The sequence below is a fragment of the Peromyscus californicus genome, unplaced genomic scaffold (assembly GCF_007827085.1).
Source record: "Peromyscus californicus insignis strain IS unplaced genomic scaffold, ASM782708v3 Scaffold_21__1_contigs__length_65335640, whole genome shotgun sequence".
Lineage (NCBI taxonomy): Eukaryota > Metazoa > Chordata > Mammalia > Rodentia > Cricetidae > Peromyscus > Peromyscus californicus.
In genome coordinates this window covers 56,644,086-56,671,049 of record NW_026294514.1, presented here as the reverse complement: position 1 = coordinate 56,671,049, position 26,964 = coordinate 56,644,086, and the positions used below count along the sequence as shown (strand labels likewise).

At 45.5% G+C, this 26,964-nt stretch overlaps 1 protein-coding gene across 12 annotated transcripts in view; it reads right to left on the bottom strand.

The window, feature by feature from the left end:
* The window catches only part of Hdac4 (histone deacetylase 4), a 271,390-nt gene that overhangs the window by 219,130 nt on the left and 25,296 nt on the right, over positions 1-26,964 (bottom strand). For 11 of the 12 annotated variants that reach the window (XM_052750393.1, XM_052750403.1, XM_052750392.1 and 8 more), the window contains exon 2: positions 18,413-18,651. The exons of the other annotated variant lie outside the window; for it this stretch is intronic. In XM_052750393.1, coding sequence (XP_052606353.1) covers positions 18,413-18,434 — 22 coding nt within the window. In that variant the 5' untranslated portion in view covers positions 18,435-18,651. The remainder of the gene's footprint in view (positions 1-18,412; positions 18,652-26,964) is intronic. 12 annotated transcript variants of the gene reach the window in all.

Below are 26,964 nucleotides of genomic sequence, written 5' to 3'. Positions count from 1 at the left end.
GATAGAGGCGAGAAAGGGAACCAGTGAGACCGCATCACCTGCAATGGTACCCACATACATATTTCCAGGAAAAGCTTTAGCCTATGATGACTGAGGTTAACGGCCTTTACTGAACACATGTTTCAAAACCAGAGACTGCAGAACCCCACCCCACCTCCCAGCCCCGGAAGCCACAGGGACCCAGGGCCTGACTCTGTCCTCTCAACTGCATCTGATAACTTGGCCTAGTCATGGAGTCTCAACACAGGCTGCAGCAGAAGCAGTATCTTCCCACAGAGAGACATAAGGCTTAGGGAGCAAGTGACATTAACAAATGAGCTGAGCCTTGTAAGCAAGCACCCTCCCTTACCCAGGGACCAGGGGGAGAAGTGGCCAAGCCCACCCGCATACAGCTTAGGTGGTATGGGAAACACTGAGCTCTAGCTCCACTGTGGCAGAGCCCTGGAGTCTACCAAGGGACACTTTGTTCTTTTGGTATCACGTATGTTAGTACTACTACCGACACCCTAGATTTCATTCATAAATCTTCCTTAAATTGTGGCAGGGAAGCAGAGATAGAAGAAAGTGAGTAGAAAACAAAGACCCTGAAATTATGTTCCATCCAGGGGACCTGGGCATCAAGGCCTCAGCACTGCACTGTAATTATGCCTCTGCGGTTTCTGAGGGAATCTGCCTCAAACACAGGATGGCCTGACCCAGCCATCAAGTATGTCCAGAGTATGCCCCTTAGCATCTGGAGCACCTGGATTACAGAGGCTAGAGCCACACATGTTCCCTAAAGATACCTAGAAGCCCTAATGTCTGAGTCTCGCACTGACAGCAGGCCATCGGTTACAAGCCGTTTACCAGGAATCAGAAGGAGCTGTGGCAGGACATTTGACCAAGTGTGCACTCGAGGATGAAAGAGAAATGTTTACAAAAGGTGTCTTAGACAGAGGGGAGAGATGAGACAAGAAGAGAGAGGGTCTCACCTGCTGCTGAGAAGGTCCTACAGTGAGTTCACTGAATTCTTGACTTCAGCAGCAAGTTCTGTCCACACAGCAGGGAACATAGTTACTCTCTAGGCTCCCTTGATGCTAAAACCACTGAGTGAATCTCACACAGGGACCTTTCCAAACCCAAACAGAATGCCAATGGAAGGCAGTAACTGTTCCCAAAGAGTAAACACCCAATGGATGTGTCTGGGATGTCAGGGGAGAGACAGCACACGGTTCCATAAATAAGCTACAACTGAGCGCAGTAGCCTGGCCCACGAGCACAGCATGTGATACTGAGCTAGGCAGCCTCTGAACTGGGACTCTGAGCAGCAATAGTCCCCGCTGTCTCTGTAGCTGCCCATCCTGAGGCTTTGAGGGCAGGCAGGCCTGGCAGGGTGTCAGCAGTGGTAGAGCTGGGCCTGGTGTTTATGTCTGATCCAGACGACTGAGGGCTCATGACGATTTACTGACGCAAGAGCTCCCAAGCACTGCATGCCAGAAATTAATCAGGGGAGGAAGAATTCTTTTTAAGAAACCACTTGGCCAGGGCTGCCCGGCCTGAGGCTGAAAGTGTAAGCGGAGCCACTCCTCCTCTGGGAGCAGCACACCCAAGGCTTCCAAGCAGCTCCAGGCTGGTAAATCAGGCACAGGCACAGGCTGGGGAGGTCCTGCCACAATGCCTGGCCCTGCTGCGGGTGGCCACAGTATCCAGTGGCCTACCCCAGGGCCAATCTTCTCCCAGGGGCCCCCTTCAGATGGCGTCTGCAGAGCCCCACCAGTGTGCACACTCCATGGTTGGGGGTGTCTATGGAAATGACTGGAAGCTTCTGATCTTGTAATCTATTGCTATAATCCCTTTCTCAAGAACTGGGTTTTAAAGTTTACAAAACAGGAGACAACCTTAAAAGGAAAAAGTTGAAATGTGAGGGATGTAGTCTCTGCAGGAGCAGCAGCCTCCTCCCAGGGTAGGATGTATGGGCAAGCCAAGCTCTTCCTGCAACCCTCTTTGCACACACCCAGATGCTGTGTGTCATCAAATGCATCGTCAACTACACACAACCATGTCACATCAAACACATGGCTAACCATGCACAGCCATGTCACATCAAATGTATGCTTAACTACACACAGCCACATCACATCAAACACATGGCTAACCATGTACAACCATGTCACATCAAATGCATGGTTAATGACACATAGCATGTTACATCAAACACATGGCTAACTATGTATAACATGTCACATTAAATGCATGGTTAATGACAGCACGTTACACCAAATGCATGACTAACTATGTACCATTACATCACCTCAAATGCATGGTTAATGACACACAACATGTTACACCAAATGCATAACTAACTACATCTAGCATTCCTGTATCTCAAATAAAACAAGCCCCGTTGTACTCTATCCCAAGTGTGGTAGCCCCAAAACCACCCATCTGCCAGCCAATCAGTGTATGAGAATAGGGGAAATCCTAGGATCAAGAACTAAGGTCTTTCACACACAGCCCCTGGCTCCATAGGACAAAGGACCTGAGTCCCACTCCCACTGTCCAGCAACTACTCTGTCCTTGGCCCTCTACACTCCCTGATGCCCACCATATCTCCTCCTTCCCAAACTATTTCTCAAGCTAATGCTAACTCCTGAATGGACTCTTCACTCATGCTAAGGGGTTGATGCACAGATGGGAAGGAAGGAAGGAAGGCAGGCAGGGAGGCTTCACACCACTTACAAGATGCAACCCAAATCACCCCATAAAAGCTATGAATAAAAGAGCCACTGGAGTGGCTCAAGGCTACTGACAGAATTCAGCTCACTTCATTTCACTGCAACATAAAAATCAACTAACCTGTAAACACAATGGAACAGAGAACAGAGCTGTCTGGACAGTGCAGGACAGGGGCCCCTGCAGAGTGGCCAACAACATACCTCTGTCATTAGACAGAAAACAGGATAACTGACCCTGGCAGGTAAGACCTGACTTCCACTATGGACTTACAGAACTGAGTTATACCCTGCCATTCGCCAGTCAAGGACAAGGGTGGTAAGGATAAAATGTACACCTTTATAGATGTGTCTGCAGGCTTTTCAACGGAGGGACTGACAAGAGCTGTGGGGTGCCAATGTGAGAGGGTAGAGAGAAGAGCAGGAGAGAGGAAGAGCACTTTGAACCATCAACCTCTTGGGCAGCTGCTAGCTTCCAAGCCACACATAAAGGATGAGGAGCCAACCAGCATGGCCTGGCTCTCCCAGAACCAGGACTTTACACCCTAGGAAGCAACTCAGAGAAAAAGAGACATCCCATAGTAAGGCAAAGATGGTTATTCGAACACCAATTTACATGGGTTTAAAAGAGCCTCAACACAAACAAGAACAAAACCTGACAGGACTAAAAGGAGATTGCCTCCCATCTACAATCACAACAGAGCTGTCTGACTATATCAAAAATCTTTGCCAATAACAGACATAAGAAAGAGCACAACTCCATCACACTTTAAGGGGCCAGTGTTAGCTTAATATCAAAATTTAAGAGAAGAAATAAAGTTGGGTGTTTGTGGTGACACATGCCTTTAGTCCTAGCACTTGGGAGGCAGAGGCTGGTGGATCTCTGAGTCAAGGCCAGCTTGGTCTACAGAATGCGTTCTAGGACAACCAGAGCTACACAGATAAACCCTGTCAAGAATGAATGAATGAATGAATGAATGAATGAATGAATGAATGAATGAATAAATGAATGAATGAGAGACAGACAGACACACAGACACACAGAGAGACGGAGATGGAGAGAAGAAGAAAAAGAGGATGAGGAGGAGGAGAGAAAAGAAAAGAAATTGGGGGACTATATGTATATTATAACCATAGTTATAGAATTGTAAAGCTAGATTAACATTTTTAAAAAGCACACACCTTTAATCCCAGCAGAGAGGCAGAGGCAGGTGGATCTCTGTGAGTTTGAGGCCAGGCTGGTCTACAAAGCTAGTTACAGGACAAAAAACAAAAAACAAAACAAAACAACCAAAAAGAAAGAAAAGTCAATTGAGAAAATTTGTCATATTAGTCAAATAAAAGGAAAGAAATCTATTATTAATTTGATGCATAAAAGTCTACTATATTAAGCCAAACCAAATGAAAGTTTTAACTTTACAGACTGAAAGAGTGAGCATCTGTGGTTCATGTGGTTCACACCCAAGGTCTTGACACACTCTGATGAGGAAATTCTCAGCACACTAATGACAGGTGAGAACACCCTTATCCTGGTAGAGCATTCACACAAAAGCTGCAGCAATGCCACCCTGGTGATGACACTCTGGGAGTTTTCCTTCTCACTGCAGCAAGACACAGAAGCCCACAATCCAGTGCTGCTCAGCAACTGACTGGAAGTCAGACAGCACAGGAAGACAGGCTAAGACCCCGCACACAGAACAGTCACCATCCAGATAGTGTGCACTCTGCCGAAATAATCTATAGAGAAACTAGTGTAGAAAGCAAGTTATGTGATGTGCCAGGTGACAAGGTAACTATACAAACACAAACTGTATTTCTAAATAGCATGAGCAAAAAAGGAGACCTAGGAAACAAAACAGCAAAAAACATAGAGAAACCTAACAAAAAGAAATAAAACCTCAACTATGAGATCACAAAATGGGTATTAAAGACCTAAATAGACAGAAACATATACCACACTCACAGGTTGGAAAATTGGCAATGAAAGATATTCCATATGCAAATCAACAAAATTCTAATACAGAGATTGCAGTAGGTAACTGAAAAGGACTTTAGACCGCTAAAGAAAATTTACAACCTTGGATGACTAGTTAAAAAACCATAATTGACTAAGATGGCTCTGTTGGCACAGGCGAGTAGAGCAATGGGTTAGAACAGTCTAGAACCAAACCCACCCACATAGAGACTTGACTGGCATCGCACAGTGAAGGAGAAAGCATTAACCCTTCAGTAAGTCACTGAATTAACCAAACACTAAAATTAAAAGTGGCTAATCCCCACTTCATGCCATACTTTAAAAATCCAAACCAAATTACGACTGGTAAAGTGGCGACATTTCTACTAAAAATCAAACAGAGCGTCTTCAGGTCCTTTAGACAGGCACAAATAAATCAAGTGAAATAACGTGTTATATTAAAATTAAAAGCATCTGTTAAATAAAAACACTAAAAGAGAAAAAGGCAACCCATAGGATTGACAGAAAACAGCAGCAGGAATAACCAACAAAAAGACACATATCCACCCAATCTAAACAAAAAGCTGCTACAAATCAGTAAGAAAAACAAAGACAAATTGGTTTCCTGAATCTCCATCCAGGAACTGAAGAGGCAACTTCCCTACCACCCACATACGGCTGGTTATCCAAGCCGCATGAAAGTGATCAGCAATCTTTAGTTAATTCAGCCATAACAGTAAAGATGAGAAGACTGTACAGGATACTGAAGACTGCATGTGAGACAGACAACATGCTCATGCAGCACAGGTCAGAGCACACTGTCACAGCAATCTTACACAGATCCTCTGCTACACACAAGCTATGGTGGCATCCAACTGAAGAACTCCGAGTGGAAACCATGCAAACATGAGCACCAAATGAAAGAGCACCTTGGGTTAGTCCATCCAATGAAACATTATACACCCATGGAAATGGACCAGCTGCCATAGCTACCTTGCAAACACACTACTGAAAGGACCCAGACAGAAAAGTGCAAATGTCGTATGACTCCATTTTAATAAACTTAAAAAACTCATCTAAGATAGGAAAAGTAAAGGGTGGCACCCAAGCAGGGAGGTGGGCGCAATGGAGCAGGGACACTGTGGTCACTTCTCTGTCTTCAGAGCAGGTCCAGGTGCTCGCCTTTCCTGAGCACCCACTGAAGCCTCACGCCTGTCTGGAGGCTGGCATCCGTCAAGAGAAAGCTCCCACACGGGAACACTTAGGTCTCGTGTTTACCAAAAACTCAACTCCCACCAAGGAAGATTTGTTAGACAGGCGATCCGACATCCACATGCAACCATAAAGGAACAAAGCAAGCACTAAATGCTGAGATGCTTGTGGTGGGTGAACAAGCACTCATGGAAGAACACCTGCTAATGCACTTCATCTCTGGAGCTCAGATTCTTAGTAGACCACAGTGTGGTTCAGACTGATCCCTGCCCAGGACTCACTGATATAAGCCAACATACTAGATTCACATTTATTCACAGAAGCTATTTTAAGTCTAAAAGTGGCACTTGACCAAATGTTCTATGTTTACTACATAAAATAGAACAAGTTCTGATATTTTTCTAAGGTGTGTCCCTAAGTCTACTGCAGTGACCTTGGGACTCCCACCTTTCCCCTAAATGCTTCTTGGTTTTTTTAATCCCCTCAGCAGATGGGAGGGGCTGGCAGGTATGTCTGGATACACCTCTTCCAGGATCTGATACTTTCGTGTGGTTCCACTGGTTAGGGCTGCTGGGATGATCATGGCTTGAAGGGCTATCTCATCACACAAACAAGTCAGGCCTAGAACAGGCTTGTGCTCTCTGCTCTACATTGGCTTTACAGAACAGCTGGTTGTCAGGACAGCAGCAGCCAGGGAGTGTGGCAGGAACAGCAATCTCTGGAGATGTGTCTATCACCATCAGGCTACACCTGAGATTCTGCCGTTTTCCCTTCAGTCTGGGAAGGCTACACTGGAAGTTCACACCAGCACTAAGCCCTCACAGACAAAGGGACTCCTATGCCACTGGCTCACCCAGGGAAGCTCCAATCACAGAAAAGACAATTTTTAGCAATACTAACAGGAAGGGATCAGGACTCCAGAGAGTCAATAAAATATGGTCCAAACCTGGCAAGCAAGGAAATCAAATGTTTCCTCTTCATCCCATATTGTGGTGATTAGCAGCCACGTCAGACGGCCGCTGCTGGGTTTGACATTCTGTGGCTCTTCCTTTCTTCTGAGCCACCAACTTCCTTCCAAAACTGAGGACAAATTAACAGCACATCCACATATCTGACCAGAGCCAATAGCTCCCAAACAAACGGCAACAACGGAGGCCGGATGCACCCAGAGTGGCCCTGGCTGTGTGTGGCAAGGCTTTCCAGGAACAGAGGAGCAGACAAGACAACTGGCTTCCGCTGAGGTCTGCAGGCCAGGCCCCTGTGGAATACATGCAGTGCTGACTGGACCCAGGCCAGACTGGGGACAAGCTACAAATGAAGCGAGCAGCACTATCCTGTTTCTGCACATTGCTTCACCTTCAGCAGGGACAAAGAAAAAGAACAGGGGAGAGACTCCCAAGGAAGGCCAGGCCACATACACAGCCAGGAGGCCCTGTCTGCAATGGCACAATGCAGGCCAACTCCTGGCCTGGCACTGAGACTGCTCACAAAAGAAGAGACAAGGGTCTGAGAAGGGCATGGTGAAAACTGCTCTGGGCTGGCATGAGCCATGCCTTATCTAAGGCTTAGAAACACATTGCTTCCGACGCCTCCCAGTGTACCTCTCAGGGAGCCCAAATATGCCACACTCCCATAGGCCAATGAACTTCCTATTCATGGCCTCCATGGCTTCCTCTACACAGCCTGGTAGCATCCCTTTATTCACCTCTGCAACAGTGCAGTAACCTCTGTGGTTCAGACTGACCGCTGCCCAGGACTCACGGATATAAACCAACACAATAAATTCACATTTATTCACAGTAGCTATTTTAAGTCTAAAAGTTATATGTTGACAAATGTTCTATGTTCACTACATAAAACAGGACAAATTTAAGTTCTGATATTTTTCTAAGGTGCATCCCTAAGTCTACTGCAGTGACCTTGGGACTCCTGGGGACCGAGACACAGTTTAGAACCAACAGAGGCCATAGTATTCAATAAGCTCTGACCTCTGCTGATCCCGAAGTCTCTGTGAGCACCCAACATTTCAAATGCAGCCAACACCAAGATTTCAAAGCCCTCACTCAGGCAGGAGACTGCACAACACCATCAACAGGGACCTAGCATGGGCCTGAAGCTCCTGCCCAGTGCTGAGATCTATCAGGAGCTCAGGTTAGTTCCCCAGTGGCAGAATTTTGTTTTCAGCCAGACGTGTATAAAACTTATTTTGAAGGTATTCAGACAAGCTACAAGAAGGTACCTGAAATTTAACAGTGACTGGTGAAAATTATAAAAGGTCTAAAACTAGAAAATGTAGAGCTTGGTTGTACAGAAAGCAATGCTGAAGATATTATTATCATAAATAATTTTAAGTAGTGTCTCAAGCTGAACGGACTTCCCAGTGCATGCCTGTAACCCCAGCACTCTGTGACTGAGCAGCACTCAGTGACTGAGGCAGGAGGATCTTGAATCCAAGACTAGCCTGGGCTATACAGTAAGTTTCAGGCCAGCCTACAACAAACAAACAACAACATTAACAAAAATAAACCAAAATGAATATGCTAACTCAAACACTTCGAACTGCCTGTCCACGCCTACCCAAGCAAAGCCCTCCTACTGTAAGGGTGTCTGGGTGTTAACTACCCAACTCCTTGCTGCCTGGTAAACACCTTTGCAGGGAGACAGCACAGATCACCCACCTGCCAGGCTCCCAGCTTCTATCAATTACAAAAGCTTGAAGGAAAATCAAACTGTTCCCTCTCCGCAGGACAGCCCCAGCAAGCCCTCAGACCACCAGGTTCAAGGCCTGTGGTCTCCCAGCTCAAGGCAGTCACTGGTTACATTCTCATGCCAATACATGATAACCAGTCCATGAACCTCAGTTAACTGAGTCAGCTACTGCCTGCAATTGGACATGACCTACCTGACCTTCCCTTCCACCATGAGATATTTACAAGATGCTACACATGACTAAGAAGACAGAAGAGAGTCAATTGACAGGAAGGTGGATGAAAAACTGGACTACTTCCAGAGGCTAGAAAGGAGCCACAAGGGGGACACTGCAAAAGAAAGCCCAGCCTGCCACCTAAAGCCCAGCAGGTGCATTTCCCATAGGCTATATTTCATGCAGCATCATGGGGCATTGAAGCCATGGTGGGTACCAACAATGGTTCTGGGGGGGATGCACGGCTACCATACTGACTGTGGTAACTGCCTGAAGGGGACACAAATACATTTCCTCAACTGTCTACAGAGGACAGTGTCACCTACACTCATTTAGAAAAGAACCACTTTCCTAGATGAGAATGTCTTTTGCAGACACAGGATTCCCAGAGGAAGGCCCACAGAAAGGACATCTGTGCCTTGCGGTTTGTGATCCTTGGCCGAGTGCCTCCGCTCTGAGGCAGCCCCCCTGCTACCTGCCCTTATGCTGCAAGAGGGAGACAAAAGTCACTGAAGTTCTGGTTCCCTTCTCAGCTACCATATTCAGACCCTGGCTCACTGTCAATGCCCATGTAGGCTTTCCAGGGGACCTTAACCTCCTACTTTCTATCATCACACTACTAAGGTGACCACCTGGGGCTCAAGTGTCCCCACACACAGCACCAGACACAGTATGAAGAGAACTCTGCATCATGGCTCCAGGTTACACAGAAGCTGCCCAAGGAAAATGCTGGCATTTCTTGCATCCAGTTTCCCCAGGCACTACCTCAAACTTTCTAAACTTTCTCAATGCCCAGTTTATAAGAAAGACTAATTATGTCTCCCTAGCCCTTTCAATAGAACCAGAGCAAAGCACTGGACCTGGATAGATGACTCAGTGGTTAAGAGTACTTGCTATTCATTCAGAGGTTCTGAGTTCCAATCCTAGTACCCATATGGTGGCTGTGTAACTCCAGTTCCAGGGAATCCAACACCCTCTTCTGGCCTCTGTGGGCACTGCATGGATACAATACATAGACATACACAGACAAAACATCCATACATATGAAATAATCAATAAATCTATTTTTATTTTAATTCAAAAAAAAAAAAAAACACTGCCACTGACCAGACCAGAAAGAGGGATACAGGATAAAGTGGCCACTTCACTTGCCCAGTCATAAGGAGCCCCTGCAGCTGCAAGCAGTAAGGCACAGTGTATGGACGGACAGGTCTGCACACTGCATCAGTCTGGGAGAAAGGCATGGGCCTGAAGAATCAGTCAGTCCTTATTATGGACTGGCTCCATGTGAAGACAAAAATAAGGAGCATCAAAAATTCTGCATCATGCTGCTGGCTAGATATTGGAGGGAGGGGCTTCCACTAAAAGCAGCCTAGCCTGCTCTAATACTGCATGCATTAGAATCTGTAACCTCAGTTTTCTCAGAACACCAATACAGGCCGATAGTGAGGTCTTTTGAGTCAACAAGCCACTGAGAAACAGGGCTCTAATTAAAGTCCACTTTCTCCCAGAGATCTCCTAGGAGAATGCAAGAAGAGCACGCCAGCTGTGAGTGCAAACTAATCAAAGTGGAGCCTGCAGCTCTTCCAGTGGGAGCTTTAACACCTTCTGCAAAGGCCTAAATGTTGGTGTTCCCCACCCAGTGTAGCAGCATTAAGAAGGGAGGCCACAGGGAGGAGATGAAGTGTGAGGACAACACCCAGAGTGTACTGAGGGCCCTTCAATAGGGAGGGGCTCCTGGCGCCATCACAAAAGAATGCAGTAGGGTGGGACCATGCAGAAGCCAGGGAAGCCCTCACCAGACAGAGTCACTGGCATCCTGATCTTAACCTTTCAGCCTCCAGAAACACACCATAAATTTCTGTAGACTTTAAGTCATATCACCAAAGGGGTTTTATCACAGCAGCAGAAAGGAACAGAGACACAGAAACTAAACAACCAGAATACAAGGAGCAGTCTTCTAAAAACTGTTCTGAGAGTCTGGAATTTAAAGGCAGGGGTGGGGGGAAGAGAAGAGCTCAGTCAGTCAAGTCTTTGCTGCACAAGCATGAGCACTTGAGTTCAATCTCAATACCCGTGTAAAAAGCTGGGCACAGTGGCATGTATCTGTATTCCCGGCGCTGGGGAAATGGAGACAGGAGGATCCCTGGGGCTCCCTGGCCAGCCAGCTTACCCTTTACCAGCAAGCCCCAGGCCTCAGTGAGAGACTGTCTCAAAAAAACAAGGTGACACCTGAGGTTGACCTCTGGCCTCCATATGCACACAAAAGCATGTACACACACACACACACACACACACACACACACACACACACACCCATACATACATGAACACATACCTGCCCATCCCAATCTCAGTCATCAAGGGCCAACATGCCTGGATAACAACCAACCCCATTATCTAAAGGGAATACAGTGGAAAGCTGATGCAGGTCTTGTGAGAATGTCACTGAATGCAGAGAACCAATTCATCCTGTAATGATCACTAAATAAGAACACCAAGATACTTAACCAGCTTCTTAGTTCTTCACAAGTGCTATCCCTGATGTGATTTTTAAAAAGATACAATTAGCCATAGATCTGACTTCTAAAACATACAAATGTTACCTATAGATAAGCTTCATGACTTCTTTTCTAAGTACATAGTAACAGCAAGACTGAGGAATAGATGAAATGCTGAGCAGTGCTTCGTGGGAGATCCTGAGCTGCTCAGAGCACTTGATGACAGAAAAGTGTGAGCCTGCCATCTCGTTTCATTTGTTTTCATCATTACAGTGTCCCTCAGGTGTCCATTTTTATGTTCTCAGAAAGTAAGCAGAGAGGTGCTGAGGAGAAGCACTAAGTTTCACCCAAATTTCCAAATTAACATGGTTCAGCAGGCACTCACTCGGTTCTTTCAACTCAGCTTTCCACGACCAGCAAAGGGAGTTCAGAGAAGGTTTGAAACATACCTCATATGCAATGCACACGGTGCAAAAACCAGAGGTCCCAGGAAGGCTGAACTAGGATAGCCAAGACCCACGGTGACACTGTGTGTAGCAGGAGAGGGCAACAAAGGGCAGGGTCAGAGCCTCTGCAGCTAGACATGACAAGATCATGGCCACAAAGACTGCAACAGCAAGGCCAACTCTCTCCCTCCATTCTGAGTCTTGTCTCTACAGGCCAGGTACCTTAGGCAGCAAGCATCACGCCCTGCTCTTCAGACTCAGCCAGTGCAGCTCTTCTGGGGGAACATCTTCAAATGTATACAGCACTTCTGGAAGCATCTATGATCTGCCTATCCCCTCTCATGGCAAGAATCACTCCATCCCAGAAGTGCCTGCTACCCCTCCTGCCTGGCCTGGAAGTCCCACACATGTAGAGAAGATGACTAGACTTATATGAACCCAAAGCACCCAGAATTATGCCACTCACAGAGAAGCATGTGCAGGTCACAGATTCCAGTTCCTAGCTGGCCTCCAAAGCACTCTCCAACCTCAACCTAGGCAGGTATTTGATAGCGGGCAATACTGGTTTCCTCACCCACACAATGGAATGATGGCGTTCCAGCTCACTTCACAAGGTTATCACGCCACATAAATGTAATAACTGGAAAGCACAATTCAGAACGAACTTGCTATTCATTCTGGTCCTTTAAAAGCACAGCGGTGTTTGACTTGGAGTAAGCAAGTAATCAATGCTGATTTATGATCACTATAAGTTTTAAACACCTACAGTTAAACAGAGCCAGTTCTTCAGTTGGAGCAGCTCTCAGCCTTGCATAGACCAGCTCTGGAGGCGGCATGCATCTGCACACCTGTCCACGTACGACCTGCCCCCACTGCCGGGCGCTGCAATTATGGCCTTTCTGTTCCAGCACCAAGCTGTGTTCAATGGTTCCTAATGATTCGAGTATTGAGTTTTCTGTGTCAAATACATACCAGGAGTTCATTCTTAAATTTCAATATCATTAATCATCTAACATTCAGCATCTCAGAACTCAGAAATTTGCATTTCTACAATGGGGGCTTTGAAAGAAGGACACAAATGCAAATGTTCCCCAAACTGTGTAAGAATTTTCAGAAAATTGCCAAAACAAACCATCAGCACACCATTGACAGCGAATATTCTGAGCTCTTCCTAGTGACAGAGTATTCGTGATTTTTAAAAGACAAAACACAATTTGAGTTGAAAAAATGTTGAAAAAAAATAGGTTGAAAAATAAGTCCTTATGTCTCCATGATTTCCAGAACAAATCTTGACTGATTAAGATCCCAGATAATCACAGCATGGAGAAGCCAGGGTGGCGACAACTTGAGAGCTGCACACACTGCTGGGGTGGTGGCTGGGAAGATGCCAGCAAGATGCATGTGCTAGGAGCCGGGCAGGAGGCAGCAAGATGTACACGAAGCATTCTGGAAGCCTTTCCTTCAGAAAGCAGGCTGAAGCACTCTCAGGATTAACACACTCCCACCCAGCTCTGGTCCACTGCCTGAGGCATCTCACATCCTTCTCCAGAGACCTGGATGCATGCACAGAAGAAATGGTCACTTCTCCATGACCCTAGCCAGCTCAGTCCTGTTCCCCAGTGTCCAAACCCTCCAAGTGGCTACCTCCTGGTGCCCCTCCTGTTCCCTCCCAGATCTATATGAAGCTGTTCCTCTCTGGCTGACTATGCTACATGAGGCTATCCCCTCGCTTACATTCCTAGACCTCCTACTGGCTGGCTCCCCTAAATGCCTATCTACCTGTCCTGCAGACCTACTGACATCAGCCATGGTCTATGGTTGTGGGAAGAACAAGGCTGAGTGAGGAGACACCAGCCCACCGTCCAGGGAGCAGCATGTAACAGGCACACAGGTAAAGCCACGGAATACATGGCAACATCTATTTAACAGAAATGGGCTGAGTTTAAGTGTAAGAACTAGTTAATGGTAGGCCTGAGCTAATGGCTAAGCAGTTTTAAATAATATTAGCCTGCATGTGTTTATTTGGGTCTGAGCGGCTGCAGAAATGCAAAGATATAGGAGCCGGGTGGACACAGGAAAACTTCAACTACACATGGTGGTCTCTTACACCAGGCCTCACTCAGAGTCTGCAACTTACCTGTTACCAGCTGCCCAGAACTCACATCTGTATGCACCACAGTCCACAAAATTCATTCTCTACCCTACTGTGCAGTATCCCTGAAACATATACACTGCAGAGCACCATGTAAAAGCTACAAAAAAATGTTCCATTATGATACAAACATATTACCATTTAATTTCTTAATTACTATATAATAACCTAGGCGGCCAAACTGGTTGAAATAAATAAGACTCAAGATCATACAAGTGAAGGCTAGGACCAAGCATGCACCTTTAATCCCAGCACTCAGAGGCAATAAACAAGAGAATCCCTGTGAGTTCAAGGACAGCCTGGTCTACATAGTGAGTTCCAGGCCAACCAGGGCTATACAGTGAGACCCTGTCTTCAGAACAACAAACAAACAAACAAAAAACAAAAAGGTGAGGACTAGAGCACAGAGATGGAAGGAACCTCAGGATCTCAGCTCAGTCCAGGCCCAGGGCAGAGAGCCTCTTTTTGGAGACCGTCATTATGTTGTGTTGACACAGTCTTCAGCTCCTCCCATGTATTGTTTCAGACCAACAGAATATTATTAAACTACAAAATGGACCAAATTAAAGCACTGATCTTGGATTACACATGCTTCCCTCAAAATGGTTGAACTTTATCTGTAATCCGACACTGGTCGGGCCTTTCACTAAGACCTAAGGAGAGACAGGAAAACAGAAAGAAGGATCCAGACTCTGCCTGACTGGCTTCCTGTCTGAGGCCATCAGCTAGGATGGCTTCCAGCGGACACCTACTTTCTCTAAGCAGAGACCTTCCAACAAGGAAGTTCAAATACACTATAAACACAGGGTAGTATCAAAACTGAATGAGTGGATGATCAGGTGACAATGCCTGGGTTTCCTGGTAACCAGCCAGTTACCAATATCTAGGTGCACTTTAACATCCAGAAAGAGACGAGCAATTATGGAAGGAAAATGGACAGGAAATAAAGAAGGGCTGCTTGTTCTTCCAGCAGACCTCAGGCACATCAGTCCTCACACCGCTATTTACAGGGGACCTGCCTCACAGTCAGAGGTCTAAGAGCTGAGTTCACCACAGCCTGCCTGGGCATATCCCAACAGTGAGGGCTTCAGTGCAGGATGAGACCAGCAGCACCATTCAGAACCTCCTTCCACGAAGTCTTCACAAACTGAACCAACCCAAGCCCTTTCCTCAGGCTGCTCACAGCACTGGAAACAGTTATTTAGAGCAATAAATCCCAACAGCTAGGCGGCTTTTACGTCAGAGAACCAGGGCCTGGCTCTAGCAAAGTCCAGAAAGAACAGCAATAAAATCATAAGGCAGGCCTCACCCAGCACCACAGGGAGTTTAAAGGAAAACAGGAGAGAGGAGTTATACACAGCAAATAAAAAAGGCCACTTCATCACCAGGCCAAAGCCAAGCTACCCTGCCAATGTGAGAGAGGACCCAAAGGCCACAGGACTCCACCAGGGCCTAACGTGCCACCAGCATGCGCCAGGCCACACAGGAGCAGCCAGGAGTGAGCCAGGCAGGCCAGGGCATGGGACCAGAGAGAAGACACTGGGGTCACAGAAAAAGGAAGGCAGACAACTATGAGACAGTGACAAGGACCAGCATGACTATCCTGGTTCCCTAGCTTTGTCCCAGCACAGTCAGAAGTTTCCTGTTCCAGATAGCAAACTGAAGGCTGGGGAGCTCTGTGTAAGAGGCTGTAATTAACCTGTGCAAGGCTTCAGACTCAATCCCAATATTAAAAATCAATGAATTAGGTAATTGACTATTAATTCTCTTTCTTCCCGAAATCCACTAAATTCAAAATACAAGTAAACTGTGGAAGGATTCAAAGGCAATGCCTCACAATGAATAAAGCCCAGAAGACTCACACACATGAAACTACAGGGCCAAGAGGCCAGTATGTATCACCAGTAAGGACCTCTGGCCTAGGCACAGAGCCAGCTCCCTTCTTGGCCATTCAGGGCTGTGATGTGCCATGTGAAGGGCACCTGTTATATGGCTGCAGAAAATAATCTGCAGAAGACCAGAGGGCTAGAGAGGCAGGAGTCTCAGCAAGCTCCAAGCCCTGAACAAACAGCCCAGCCACAGACATGCAAGCATTCTGAGGAAAAGAATGGTCTCAGCACAAGGCAGCTCTATCTGACCCACTGCAAGACACAGAGGCACACACAACTTGATATAAGGGGAAGAGCCACGTAGAAACCCAAGGATAGGTGAACAAGCACAGGGGGAGCTCAGTGGTTGAGCACTTGCTTGATGTGCAAGAGGCCCCAAATCTGATCCCCAACAGAGGGAGGGAGGGAGGGAGGAAGGGAGGGAGGGAGGGGAGGGGGGGAGGGAGGGGGGAGGGAGGGAGGGAGGGAGGGAGGGAGGGAGGGAGGGAGAAGTGAACATTGATGGGTAAAATTCCCCACACAAAGTGCAAAGACTCGCTGAGGGAGAAGAGTCCAGCTGACCCCATTTATGAGGTTAAGGCTTGAAGTGGCTGGGAAAAGTCAGAGGTAAGTAGATGGGGCAAGATCCATTAGCCAAAAACAGGCAAGTATTTTACAGAATAAAATAAACACTGTACTCTGGTAAGAGAGCTCATTAATCAAAAGAATAGTCATTAATTTTTAATTAAGTGCTGGGGGAAAAACACTGAAATATATAGAGAAAAATGATTAATAATATTAAAAGACTATACCAAAAATGTAACTACAATAGAACATTTTACTTTTCTCAGAAATCAAGAAGCAAAGGGTAGAGGCCATCCTGGCTTAAAAACTCAATTGAGTTAATAGATATAGGTAACATTTAGGGAGAATGTACAAATATTCTTGTACATAACTAGGTCATGCATATGTATGAGAAAATTTTAAACACAGGACTACGATATACTTGCAAACTTCTTTAGATCAACAACACAGTAACAAGAGCACACTTTTCCTCAAATGCCTGGGTAGTGTGTCCAAGATCTGATTGTATCTGTATCAGGTCACATAGTATGTACCCCATTTAAACAGCAAAGAAAATGTAGTTATTTCCTTCAGCATGCTAGCAGAAATCAAACAGACTGAATCTGCCCAGTGCCAGAGTGGTGAAGGTAGGAAACTACACCTCCTAACACACCGAGATTAGGAAGCTCAGTTAGACAACATTCTAGAGCAATTTCAGTCATCCTTAAGACATTTTTCAGACATCCTTAAGACCCAGCTTCAGCTTTTCAGAAGTTATCCAGTGGAGATACTTAGGATACTGTACATAATATATTCATAGTAATTGTGTGATGTCAACTTGGGATTACCGTGAACACTGCCATAACCACATAAAGACCCATCACAAACTGTCAGAAGAATGTCAGGTTTATGTGCACACTGACATCAAGGATTTCACAATACACTAACATGTAAAAACATCTAACATACTACCTCGCATACAACTGTGGACACATTTCACTACATGCTCATACACAGGGAAGATATACACCTCCATCTCACTGCAGAGCAGGAGGCATACCTAAATACCAATATCTGCTGTACACATTTCAATATACACAGCTTAACTTTTTCCTACAATCACCATAAACAATTTCTTTAGAACAATCAATACATGAACAACTGAATCAATAAAACCCTCCTACTTAAATAAAGCTTGGAACCCTGCCCTCTGAAGTTCTCAGATGATGCCCCAGAGACGTATGTGTCACCATTCTGCTCTCAGCAGTCCTGGAGGAAAGGGTCTAGACCCTAAGCCTCTGCCTCTACCCAAGAGCAGACTCAGAGGCAGGCTGACAGAGCCTCAGGCAGCCTCCTGTGTGTACCCAAGACAGACACTGACACCTAAAGCTCTAGAGACTACACGGTGCACTAGAAGTAGCCAAGGGCAGCTGAAAGTTCTGCAGGAGGTCAGGCAGGGCTCTCGACATTTATCATGGTTCACGCTTTACTACTTTCTAAGTCCAAGTCCCATACGTATTTGTTAAGACCCAAGCATGCAGTTTCTAATTCTGTTCTGCCCTTCCAGCTCCTTGACCTTAGACTAGTCCTTTGTCCCAGCATTCCCAAATGCATCTAGGGCTAGTGAGAATCAGAAAGGCTCCTGAAATGTTTAATATTGCACCAAAGAAAGCAAACTCCAAGACACTGGATTGGCTGGGTGAAACCAAGGCTTCACCCCACCTAGGGTCATCACAGCAGCACTGCCCCTCACTTGCCCTGACAAGAATCTCACTCTGCAAGCTACCTGCTGGTATTTATCCATCACCTACTCAAACACAATTCTTTTTCTTGGCATCAAGGACACTGTCTTCCATTATAGTAGGCATGCAAAGCCAGGGCATCCTCTGACTCTCCAGGAGGTCAACATTAGCCCCTTGAGCCCAAAGACAAGAGCCCCCAGGTCCTGAGCCTTGATGATGCTGCAAACCAACAGCACTGCCCCAGGAAAGCAAACTCTGAAAGGGAACAAGCAGGCTGCAGCGGCAGCAGCCCTTACATCTGTAAAGAGGAGCACTAGGAACCAAAGATGCAGGCCTTACCTGGATGGCTTTGGGAGCTCATTGCTAGCAGTGTCGGCGCCTTAAGTTCAAAATGGCTCAAAATGTCCACGTAAACAGTAGCTCCAACCAGCTCCAAACTTCCACCAGCACATGCAAGTAAAAAACTGAGGCGACTCGGGTCCCAGCTGCGCAAACTCGAAGTCTCACTGGCAGGGTCTTGTAAACCAAGTAATCCACAAGAAGAGCAGAAGTTGTCACCTGGCCTTGCAGAGATGAACCTGCATGGTCAGAGAAGAAAGGAGCCCTCAGTTGGGATGTGAACACTGAATCTGGACACCACCACCTAACTAAGAAAATAGGTTTCACTCTTTTCTTTGTTTATAAACCCAGGAATTGGAAAAAGCAATTCACACTAAACCATTTCTATCAGCATGAACTGAGGTTTGTCAAAAATCACATGTGAGCAAAACACATTGGTGAGCAATGTTCTTCATCACTGCTGACATCATAGAATAGCTACGCAGTTGGCTGGGCTGTGGAGCTGTTACACTCATGACAGAAACCCAGCAGTATTCCTGACCTCCGCCCACCAGATGCCAGTAGCGTCAGCCAATTATGACAACCAAAAATGTCTCAGGGAGGCCAAAATCAACCTCAGCTGAAAGTCTTATCTAGAGATATCAACCACCCTTCCAGAAACTTCCTCACCATCAGGCTATCAGGAGGAAGTAGTACAGAACCTCACACTGATACACATGTATTTCAAGCTGCACAGGGAAAATGCCACTGTCCCACCTTGCCTTTCCATGGACAAGCGCCCATCCAGACTTCTCTGCACATAGCTCTACCAAAAAATGTAGTTCAGATTCCTTAAGTTACCGCCCTTGTGCTCGTCTTTATAACTACATTTTTCCAGGTTTATAAGGAACGCATGGCCAGGCAGAAAAGTATCTGCAGGGTACCTGGGTTAGCCTCTCCCAAGAGGCAAGTGCAAGGTAACATACACACTCAGACCCTTCCTGCTGGACTTCTCTTTCTCAGCCTTTTGCCCATAGGAACCACTGCCCACATAGCATCCTAGTCCCCAGTTGCCACTTTCCCAGGTCTCTACACCACTTGGTAAATGCTTGGGAGGGTCTGAAAAGAATGCAGGTTTTAGGGCACTGTTGAAAGCCCTGGATTTAGTAGATTCTCCCCCTGACCTGACTCTTCTATAACCCATCACACTTCAGAGACAAGCCAATGAATGTCAACCCAAGACTACCTGACTGATTCTGGCTCCAGTACCTACTGAGCCATCTGTCTATATCTATTTCTTTCTTTAAGAATGTGATGAATCCTTTTTTTTTTCTTTTTTTTTGAGAGTGTCTTACTACATAGACCAGGCTGGCTCTGAACTCAAGGAGACTGGCCTTCCCCTGCCTCTCAAGTGCTAGAATTAAAAGCATTCAATATCACGCCTGGCTTATGAATCCTTTTATTAAGCAAGTCAAGTATTTTCCCCAGCTGCTTGCAGCTAATCAGCTCATCATGTCAAGGACTGTCTCTAAATGCAGGCTATTCAAGGTGGTTTCCAGTTTTACAATATTGCCTACAACTCTGTGTCCCTTATCTTTATGACACCTGACCTGTACCCAACAGCACCATGACTTTGATCCACTGGTTTAGAAGTTTTACTCCTCTCAGTCAGGACACCACTTCTTTAAAGGGGAGCAGGCATCACAATTCTGCAAACCCTGTGACTCTAGGCAATTTTGTATCCATCTTGCACAAAGACACGTCTTGACTAGGGTATAAAAGTCTCAGGTCACAACCATCCATCCAGTAACACTGTTCCCTTGGCACCATGGAATATCCTAAGCCCAGCTACCCCAGAGTTCCTATCTCTATATAACTTTTAGGGCTGGGTATTGCTGATGTCATTTTCTTCTGCCTACATGCTACCATGTCTTTTCTCTAGTCTGGAAATTTAAAAATATTGTCAGACGGTGTACCGCTAAGTGTCTCTTGATTCGTTTTGCTCACAGCAAGACCCTTTGAATACATTTCCATCTTCCTGCTCTGGAAAATGCTCAGTCACCCTTGATTATTTTTATTCAACTCATTCTGGCTTCTTGAGAGATTCTATACTGCTGCTGGACTCTCTCCACAGATCCCACCCTTCTTGCCTCAGACACATCTGTTGTTTATTCTGCATTCCCAGGCGGCCTCTCTGGTACATTCTGCACATGACTGCTGAGATCTTCCACAGTATCAGCTTTCTTCGTTGTGGTCATGATGCCATTTAAGTAAGCTTTAAACATTGTTCTCCACTACTTCCCTTGAGTACTTTCATTTGGCCTGATCCTCTTCCTAGTCACCCCACCCCCCCATCCCACACGCCCTCATTTCTTGAGCCATGTCTAACCAAACTTCAAAAAAGCTTTCTCTGACTAAGACAGGAATCATGTTCTGAGCTGTGTTCTTAGGTAATCTGGAACACCTTGTTGCCGGGCTCCAGATGAGGACTGTGGTTTATCCTCAAAGAACAGCCCCTCCAGACCAGAGCACCACCCAAGCCCACCTTGCCCTTCCTACAGGATAGGTCAGCTTCCCAGGATCATAGCTCCCACCCAAGGCTTCTAGCAAGCTCTCTAAGCACCACTGATGGATTGGGAGGAGCCCCTTCTAATAAAACCCAGGAGTTTCTGTTGGGACACAATACATATGTTCTGGGAGAACTCATATTTGGCAAAACTGAACACTAGAAATACCAGGGCTTAGAAGAGGAATGAGATTCATAACCAATACACTACAAAAATGTATAATGAAAATATTATCACAGTTAAAAAAAGACATTTAAATAGTCCTAACAAAAAGTCTAATAAATGCAGAATTTTAAGATTTAAAACTAGTGACAACAATTTAAAGAGAAGGATAACGAGAAGATGTTTCTGAGGTTGAGAATCAAGGACAACTGAGCCCACTCTCACCTGTATCTGCAACCTCATCAAACTGTCCAGACACTCCACTAAGGGGCAGAGCTTGTCAAATTAAAAAAGAGTAATTTTTTGTACCAGATAGAAAGAACCACCATGAGGTAGGACTGGGAATGGTCGAGAGACAGGTCATTCAATTGTTGTAACATCAGTGTTCCCCAAGCAACAGGCTCAGCAATGTGCTACCTACAAGAACACATTTTCAGTACAGGTACATAATGACATTCAGGTCAATAATAGACTGCATACAGCAAATACAGTGGTGGTCACATCAAAAGGGATCACCACGTGACACTGTGGTCATCTTAGCCTGTGTAATATTCACACAATGGCAATGATGACAACACTACAGAGTAAGTTCCTTCACAGAGCTGAACTTACTATGATGTCACAAGATGGGAAAAGTGCTATCACACAACCGTGTAGGTTAAGCACCACTGTCCAACTGACTCCACTTAGAATCCCCCAAGAGATGATGAGGAATCCCTCTGTCTGTGAGGGCCCTTCTAGAAGGAGGAACTGAGCACTAAGTGCCATCTTGAGTAAAGGAAGCACCATCCCATAGATTGAGAGATCCAGAGAATGACAGAGGAAACTGGAAAAGCCCGCCTAACACCAGCACCTTCCTCTGCTTCCTAGCCCACATGACCCGACCTGCTGTGCTCTACCACGCCCTCCCCACTGATAAACTGAACCCTCTGAAATCATAAGCCAACGTCCATCTCCTTTCCCTTGGATCTCTCAAAAATATCTGGTCTCAACAATAGCAAAAGTAACTAACACCCAAACACTAACCAAGAGCAAGCTGGTAAGGAGACATCAGCATCAGACTTTAATCAACAGGATGCAGAGGCCCAGTTCCGAATGGCAGAAGGACCAGTAAGTTGAACCATCAATGAAAACCACACTTTACAGTAGAAGCAAGAGTAAGAAAAGCATGAAGGAAACTGGCGCATCTGCAGCTGCAGCTGAGGGTCTCGATGCTTGTTCTCGGGGACTGTTACAACAGCAGACAGAGAATTAGCAGGATGCCAGAACACATACACATACCTCAAGGTGACTCAGTGACATTTACACAATACTACACAAAAGCAGTGGGGTGCACTTTCTTCACTGGCCTTTAACATACAGAGCACGAACAGAGGCAGAACACCTGTAGACCCATTAAACAAGCACCAGTAGGTTTAAAAGGACTCGAGTCACATAAATAAACTCATTTTACTAATGGAATTAATTTAAAATTCAGTAAAAACAAAAAGGTATCTTAAAATCCCAAAATGTTTACACACTACATGATGCATTTCAGTTCCCCACACACCTGTGATTGCAGCATTTGGAAAGTGGAGGCAGGAGACTCGGTAGTTCAAGGTCAACCTCAACTACATAGAGTCTGGGAGCGGCCTGGGTGACATGGAACCCCCGTCTGTCTCAAAGTATACAACAAAACATTTCATGAATGAAGAATCTGGAAGGCACTTTGCAATGAATGAAAATGGAAGCATACGACATCAAACTATGAAATGCCCAGGGGGAAATTCTCCACACTGAATCCCTGTGTTAGAAAAGAGTCTTGAGTCAGTGACAGTAGGCTTCACTTAGAATTAGACAGGAACAAAACAAACTCCAACTAAACAAGAAGAAGACAAGAGCAAAGAGTAGAAATCCAGTCAATGAAAAAAAGGAAGAATAAGGCCAAGCACAGTGGGGCACACCTGTGACCCAGATATTGGGGGGCTGAGGAAGGAAGCCAGCGAATTCAAGCCTGTACTACACAGTGAGCCCCACCAGGAACACAGAAGGGAAGACAGGGGAAAATGAATGTGACTGGCAAAGCTTTAGCCAGACTGACGATGAAAACTGAAAATTCACACTATCAAGAAGAGGGGATGAACACAGACCATACAAATAGTAAAAAAACAAACAAACAAACAAACGAGATAGCATCATAGACAACTTTATGGCAAGGACTTAAATAAAATTAACAAGAGCCTTGAAAGACCTAAGTATCAGTTATTTGAGAGGACAGACACACAGCAGGTCACATCTTCTGGGTCCCAGATCCATCAAGGGGCCCATCTGCAACTGGTGCCATTGAGGGGGGTCTGCCTGAGGGTGGCACCTGGCTTCCTCCTCTTCTACAGGTAGCTCACATTCAGTGCAGAGGAGCCCTTATCCTTGCTTCTGGTCACTAGCATTAGTGGAGACAGGCGAATATTTCTTCCTTCCTTGCAGTGTGCTAACAAGCCAGTGTAACCGACGTCCTCGGCTCTGTCCACTGGAGCCCCCGTAAGTCAGCTGCTCACACTTCCCGGACTTGTTCCCCATCTCTTTTGCTAAGCATGTGCTTACATCAAGTTAGTACTGACCCTGAGGTCCCAAGCCAACCACTGCAAGGTTTCTGCAGTTGCCCTTTCCTCTTTTTTAATGCCTTTCTCCAACAGTGAGAAACCTGGCTCCTACAGTATACAACTTCTTGGCTTGTTCTCCTGTACTCATAAGGAGTTTCAAAAGCCCTCCACAAGACGAACAGGCTCCTGAGGAGACGGTACTGTGTACTCAACACTGTGCTTCTGTCCTCAGCCTTCTGGTGTCCACCCAGCCCCCTTCCAGAGCTGTCCATGCATCACTCCAGGACAGTGGGCTGTGCCTCTGCAGGAGAGCAAGCTCTAATGCCAGGGTCTTATGTTCCATTTGGGGTTTCCAGTCTGACGGTCTAAGAGTAAGAAATAAAAACATATGGCTGATCCTAGTGGTGCTCACCTTTAATCTCAGCACTTAGGAGGCAGAAGGAGAGAGATCTCTGTGAGTTCAAAGCCAGTCTAGTCTGCATGGCCAGTTCCAGGTCAGCCTGAGCTACATAGTGAGACCCTGTCTCAAAAAATAAATAAAAATAAAATACAATTCAGTAGAAAAGTATCTATAAATGTAATTTTAAATTGAAGATTCTTGTAGTTTCCACATAGATTTCTCTTGCTGAAGGCAAGTTTTTATATTGTGGAATCTGATGCCAACACAAAGCAAAGTAAATAGAACAATGAAGCCAAGGCACCAACTTCAACAATCATGAACACTCTGCCATTCTCTTGCTTCATCCACATCTCCCTTTCCATACACTGAGATGCCCAAAATCGAACTGTAAAGAGTTGCAAGTGGGTTCATCTATCACCTACTATGGGTTTGTTGATGTGGGTTTTGTTGATGATGTTTGTTTGTTAATGCACTGCCAAAGGCATGATGAAAACTAGCTTCAGTGCCATCCTCTCAGAGCTCTGTTACCTGCAAGAAGGTTTCAGAAGATTTCACCTTCCATTGGAGAGAGGTAGAGCCTATACAGTCTTGATCAGGGCAGAATCTGGTGGGCTCTGGAACAGGCTGCTATGACAGGCTGCTATTACAAGATGGTTGAAGACGGTCTCTAGAGCTGGAAACTCTGCCTTCCATTAAGTCACACATCAACCTCTGGAGTCCCTTCTTGGCCAAAAGACAGTCACTCCCCAGTGCCACTGCAGACTGTTTCAGAGCCAGGCTGGGCCAGGACCCATAAGCCTAAGAAAAAGACAAAAAAATCTGGATGCAGAGGCAGAGGTCTAAGGACAACTAGAAATAAGGAGACTGATGAGCCAGGTTCAGAAACAATGTGCAAGCCATTTGACACAGATATGGGGAACCAGACCAAGGTAAGTCAGAAGACGTGTAGGCCCGCTGGCCCAGGGTGCTCCAGGCACCACACAGATGAAAAGACCATGTCTGTAAGAGCCAGAGAAAAGGTGAGTAATTCCGATTTACAAGTGCCTTCAGGACAACAGTGACAGGCGTAGCCATCCCATTAACTGCAGTCTGAGACTGGGCACAAACTTTTACAAAGACATCTCTTTCTGTATTTCTACTCAGGCTCCATACAGAATAAGTAGCACAGTGGCTTTGTGTGCTAAGTTACCTGGGTTCCTCCCTCCTGCAACTTGGAAATTCTGAAATCCTAGTTGGCTTGACTTCACATGCAAAAAACCTTCCAATGAGCAAAAGTCTTAGAAGCTATGAATCTTTAGGAGGATTTCTTTTAAAAATCTTTATGAAGCTACCAAAAAGAGGTGTGAGCAAAGAGGGCATGTTCTGGCCCTTACCACACCCAGTGGCTGGTGCAGTAGCAGCAGATAGTTAACGACATCATCAAGCAAGAAGTGACAAGAGTATGGGGTAACCAACACAGATCATCACAGAACATAGGAGGGATTAAGAGCAGGAGGCCACTCCCACCGCTGCCAAACAATGCCACCGTGAGACCCTCACCAGAACAATAAGCCATGAAAAAGACTCAGAAAGTGATGTCGCCATCCACACACAGTACACCTGACGCACAGAAAACCCAGAACAATCAATCAATCACGAACTATTAAAATGTCTACATTAACTTAAGACTGCAAAGTAAGATGGTTAATATACCTAAGTGTTTCCACACACGAGGAACAAAAAGAAAGTAACTCTGAGAAAACATTTATGATACCATCAGATTATCAGCAAATATCAAGGGCTATTTTATCAAAAGATATAAAGCTTATAAGCTTTATTGGAAAGTATAAATATACATATAAGCAAAATTAAAATATTTAAATAAATAAAACATTGTTCCATGCATATGGATTTAAAGACCTAACAATGGTTCAGACACTGACATTCCCCAATTAACTGGTAGTCTATGGAATCATAATAAAAATTAAAATTAGGCCAGGCAGTGGTAGTACATGATTTTAATCACAGCACTTGGGTGGCAGAGACAGGCAGATGTCTGTGAGTTCGAGGCCAACCTGGTCTACAATGCAAGTTCCAGGACACCCAGGGCTGTTACACAGAGAAACCCTATCTCAAAAGAAAACCCCAAAATTTTAAAATTGGATTCTTTTGTAAATTGACAAATTAATATTAAACTTTACAAAGAAACACAAAGGACCTGGAAGACTTACACTCTCAATTATATTATATTGATTTATTATAAACAAGCCAAGGAACATAATATTCTAGAATGAACCCAATATAAGCAAGGTCAACTGATAATAGCCAAGAGCTCCCCCTAAATCCCAAGGTTTCATTCAGTCTTTTTGAAATATAATGCTTGGGACATGACCCACCTAGTAACCCATCATAAACACAGGAGATGGGTTACAGACCTAGTCCAAAAGACCACAAAAACCAGTGTTTTCATAGTTAGAGAAATCTCCTCAGACCATAAAGAGAAAATTGTCAATTTATCCAGACTCAGCAGAAGAAGACAGCCACACAGCAGGAGAAGCAGCCTACCACAGAACATTCAACAAGAGACTGACACCCAAAACTCACAAGTGATCCCCATAAATCTGAAGAGCTGACAACCCCCAATTTAAGGGTGAGGGGTTGGGGGAAGAATGGGCAAGCGTTAAGAACAAGCGCCTCACCGAGGTCTGTAAGCAGACAATCAACACATACACAGTGTCTGCATCTGTGCCAACAGGAAAATGAAAGCTAGAGCTACAGCAGGGCAGGACTAACTCATCAAAACGTCTACATTTCCTAAGCAAAGAAGCACCAAGTACTAGTGAGGACATGGTAAAAACCAGAGCTCTCACACTCAACCCTGAGAGC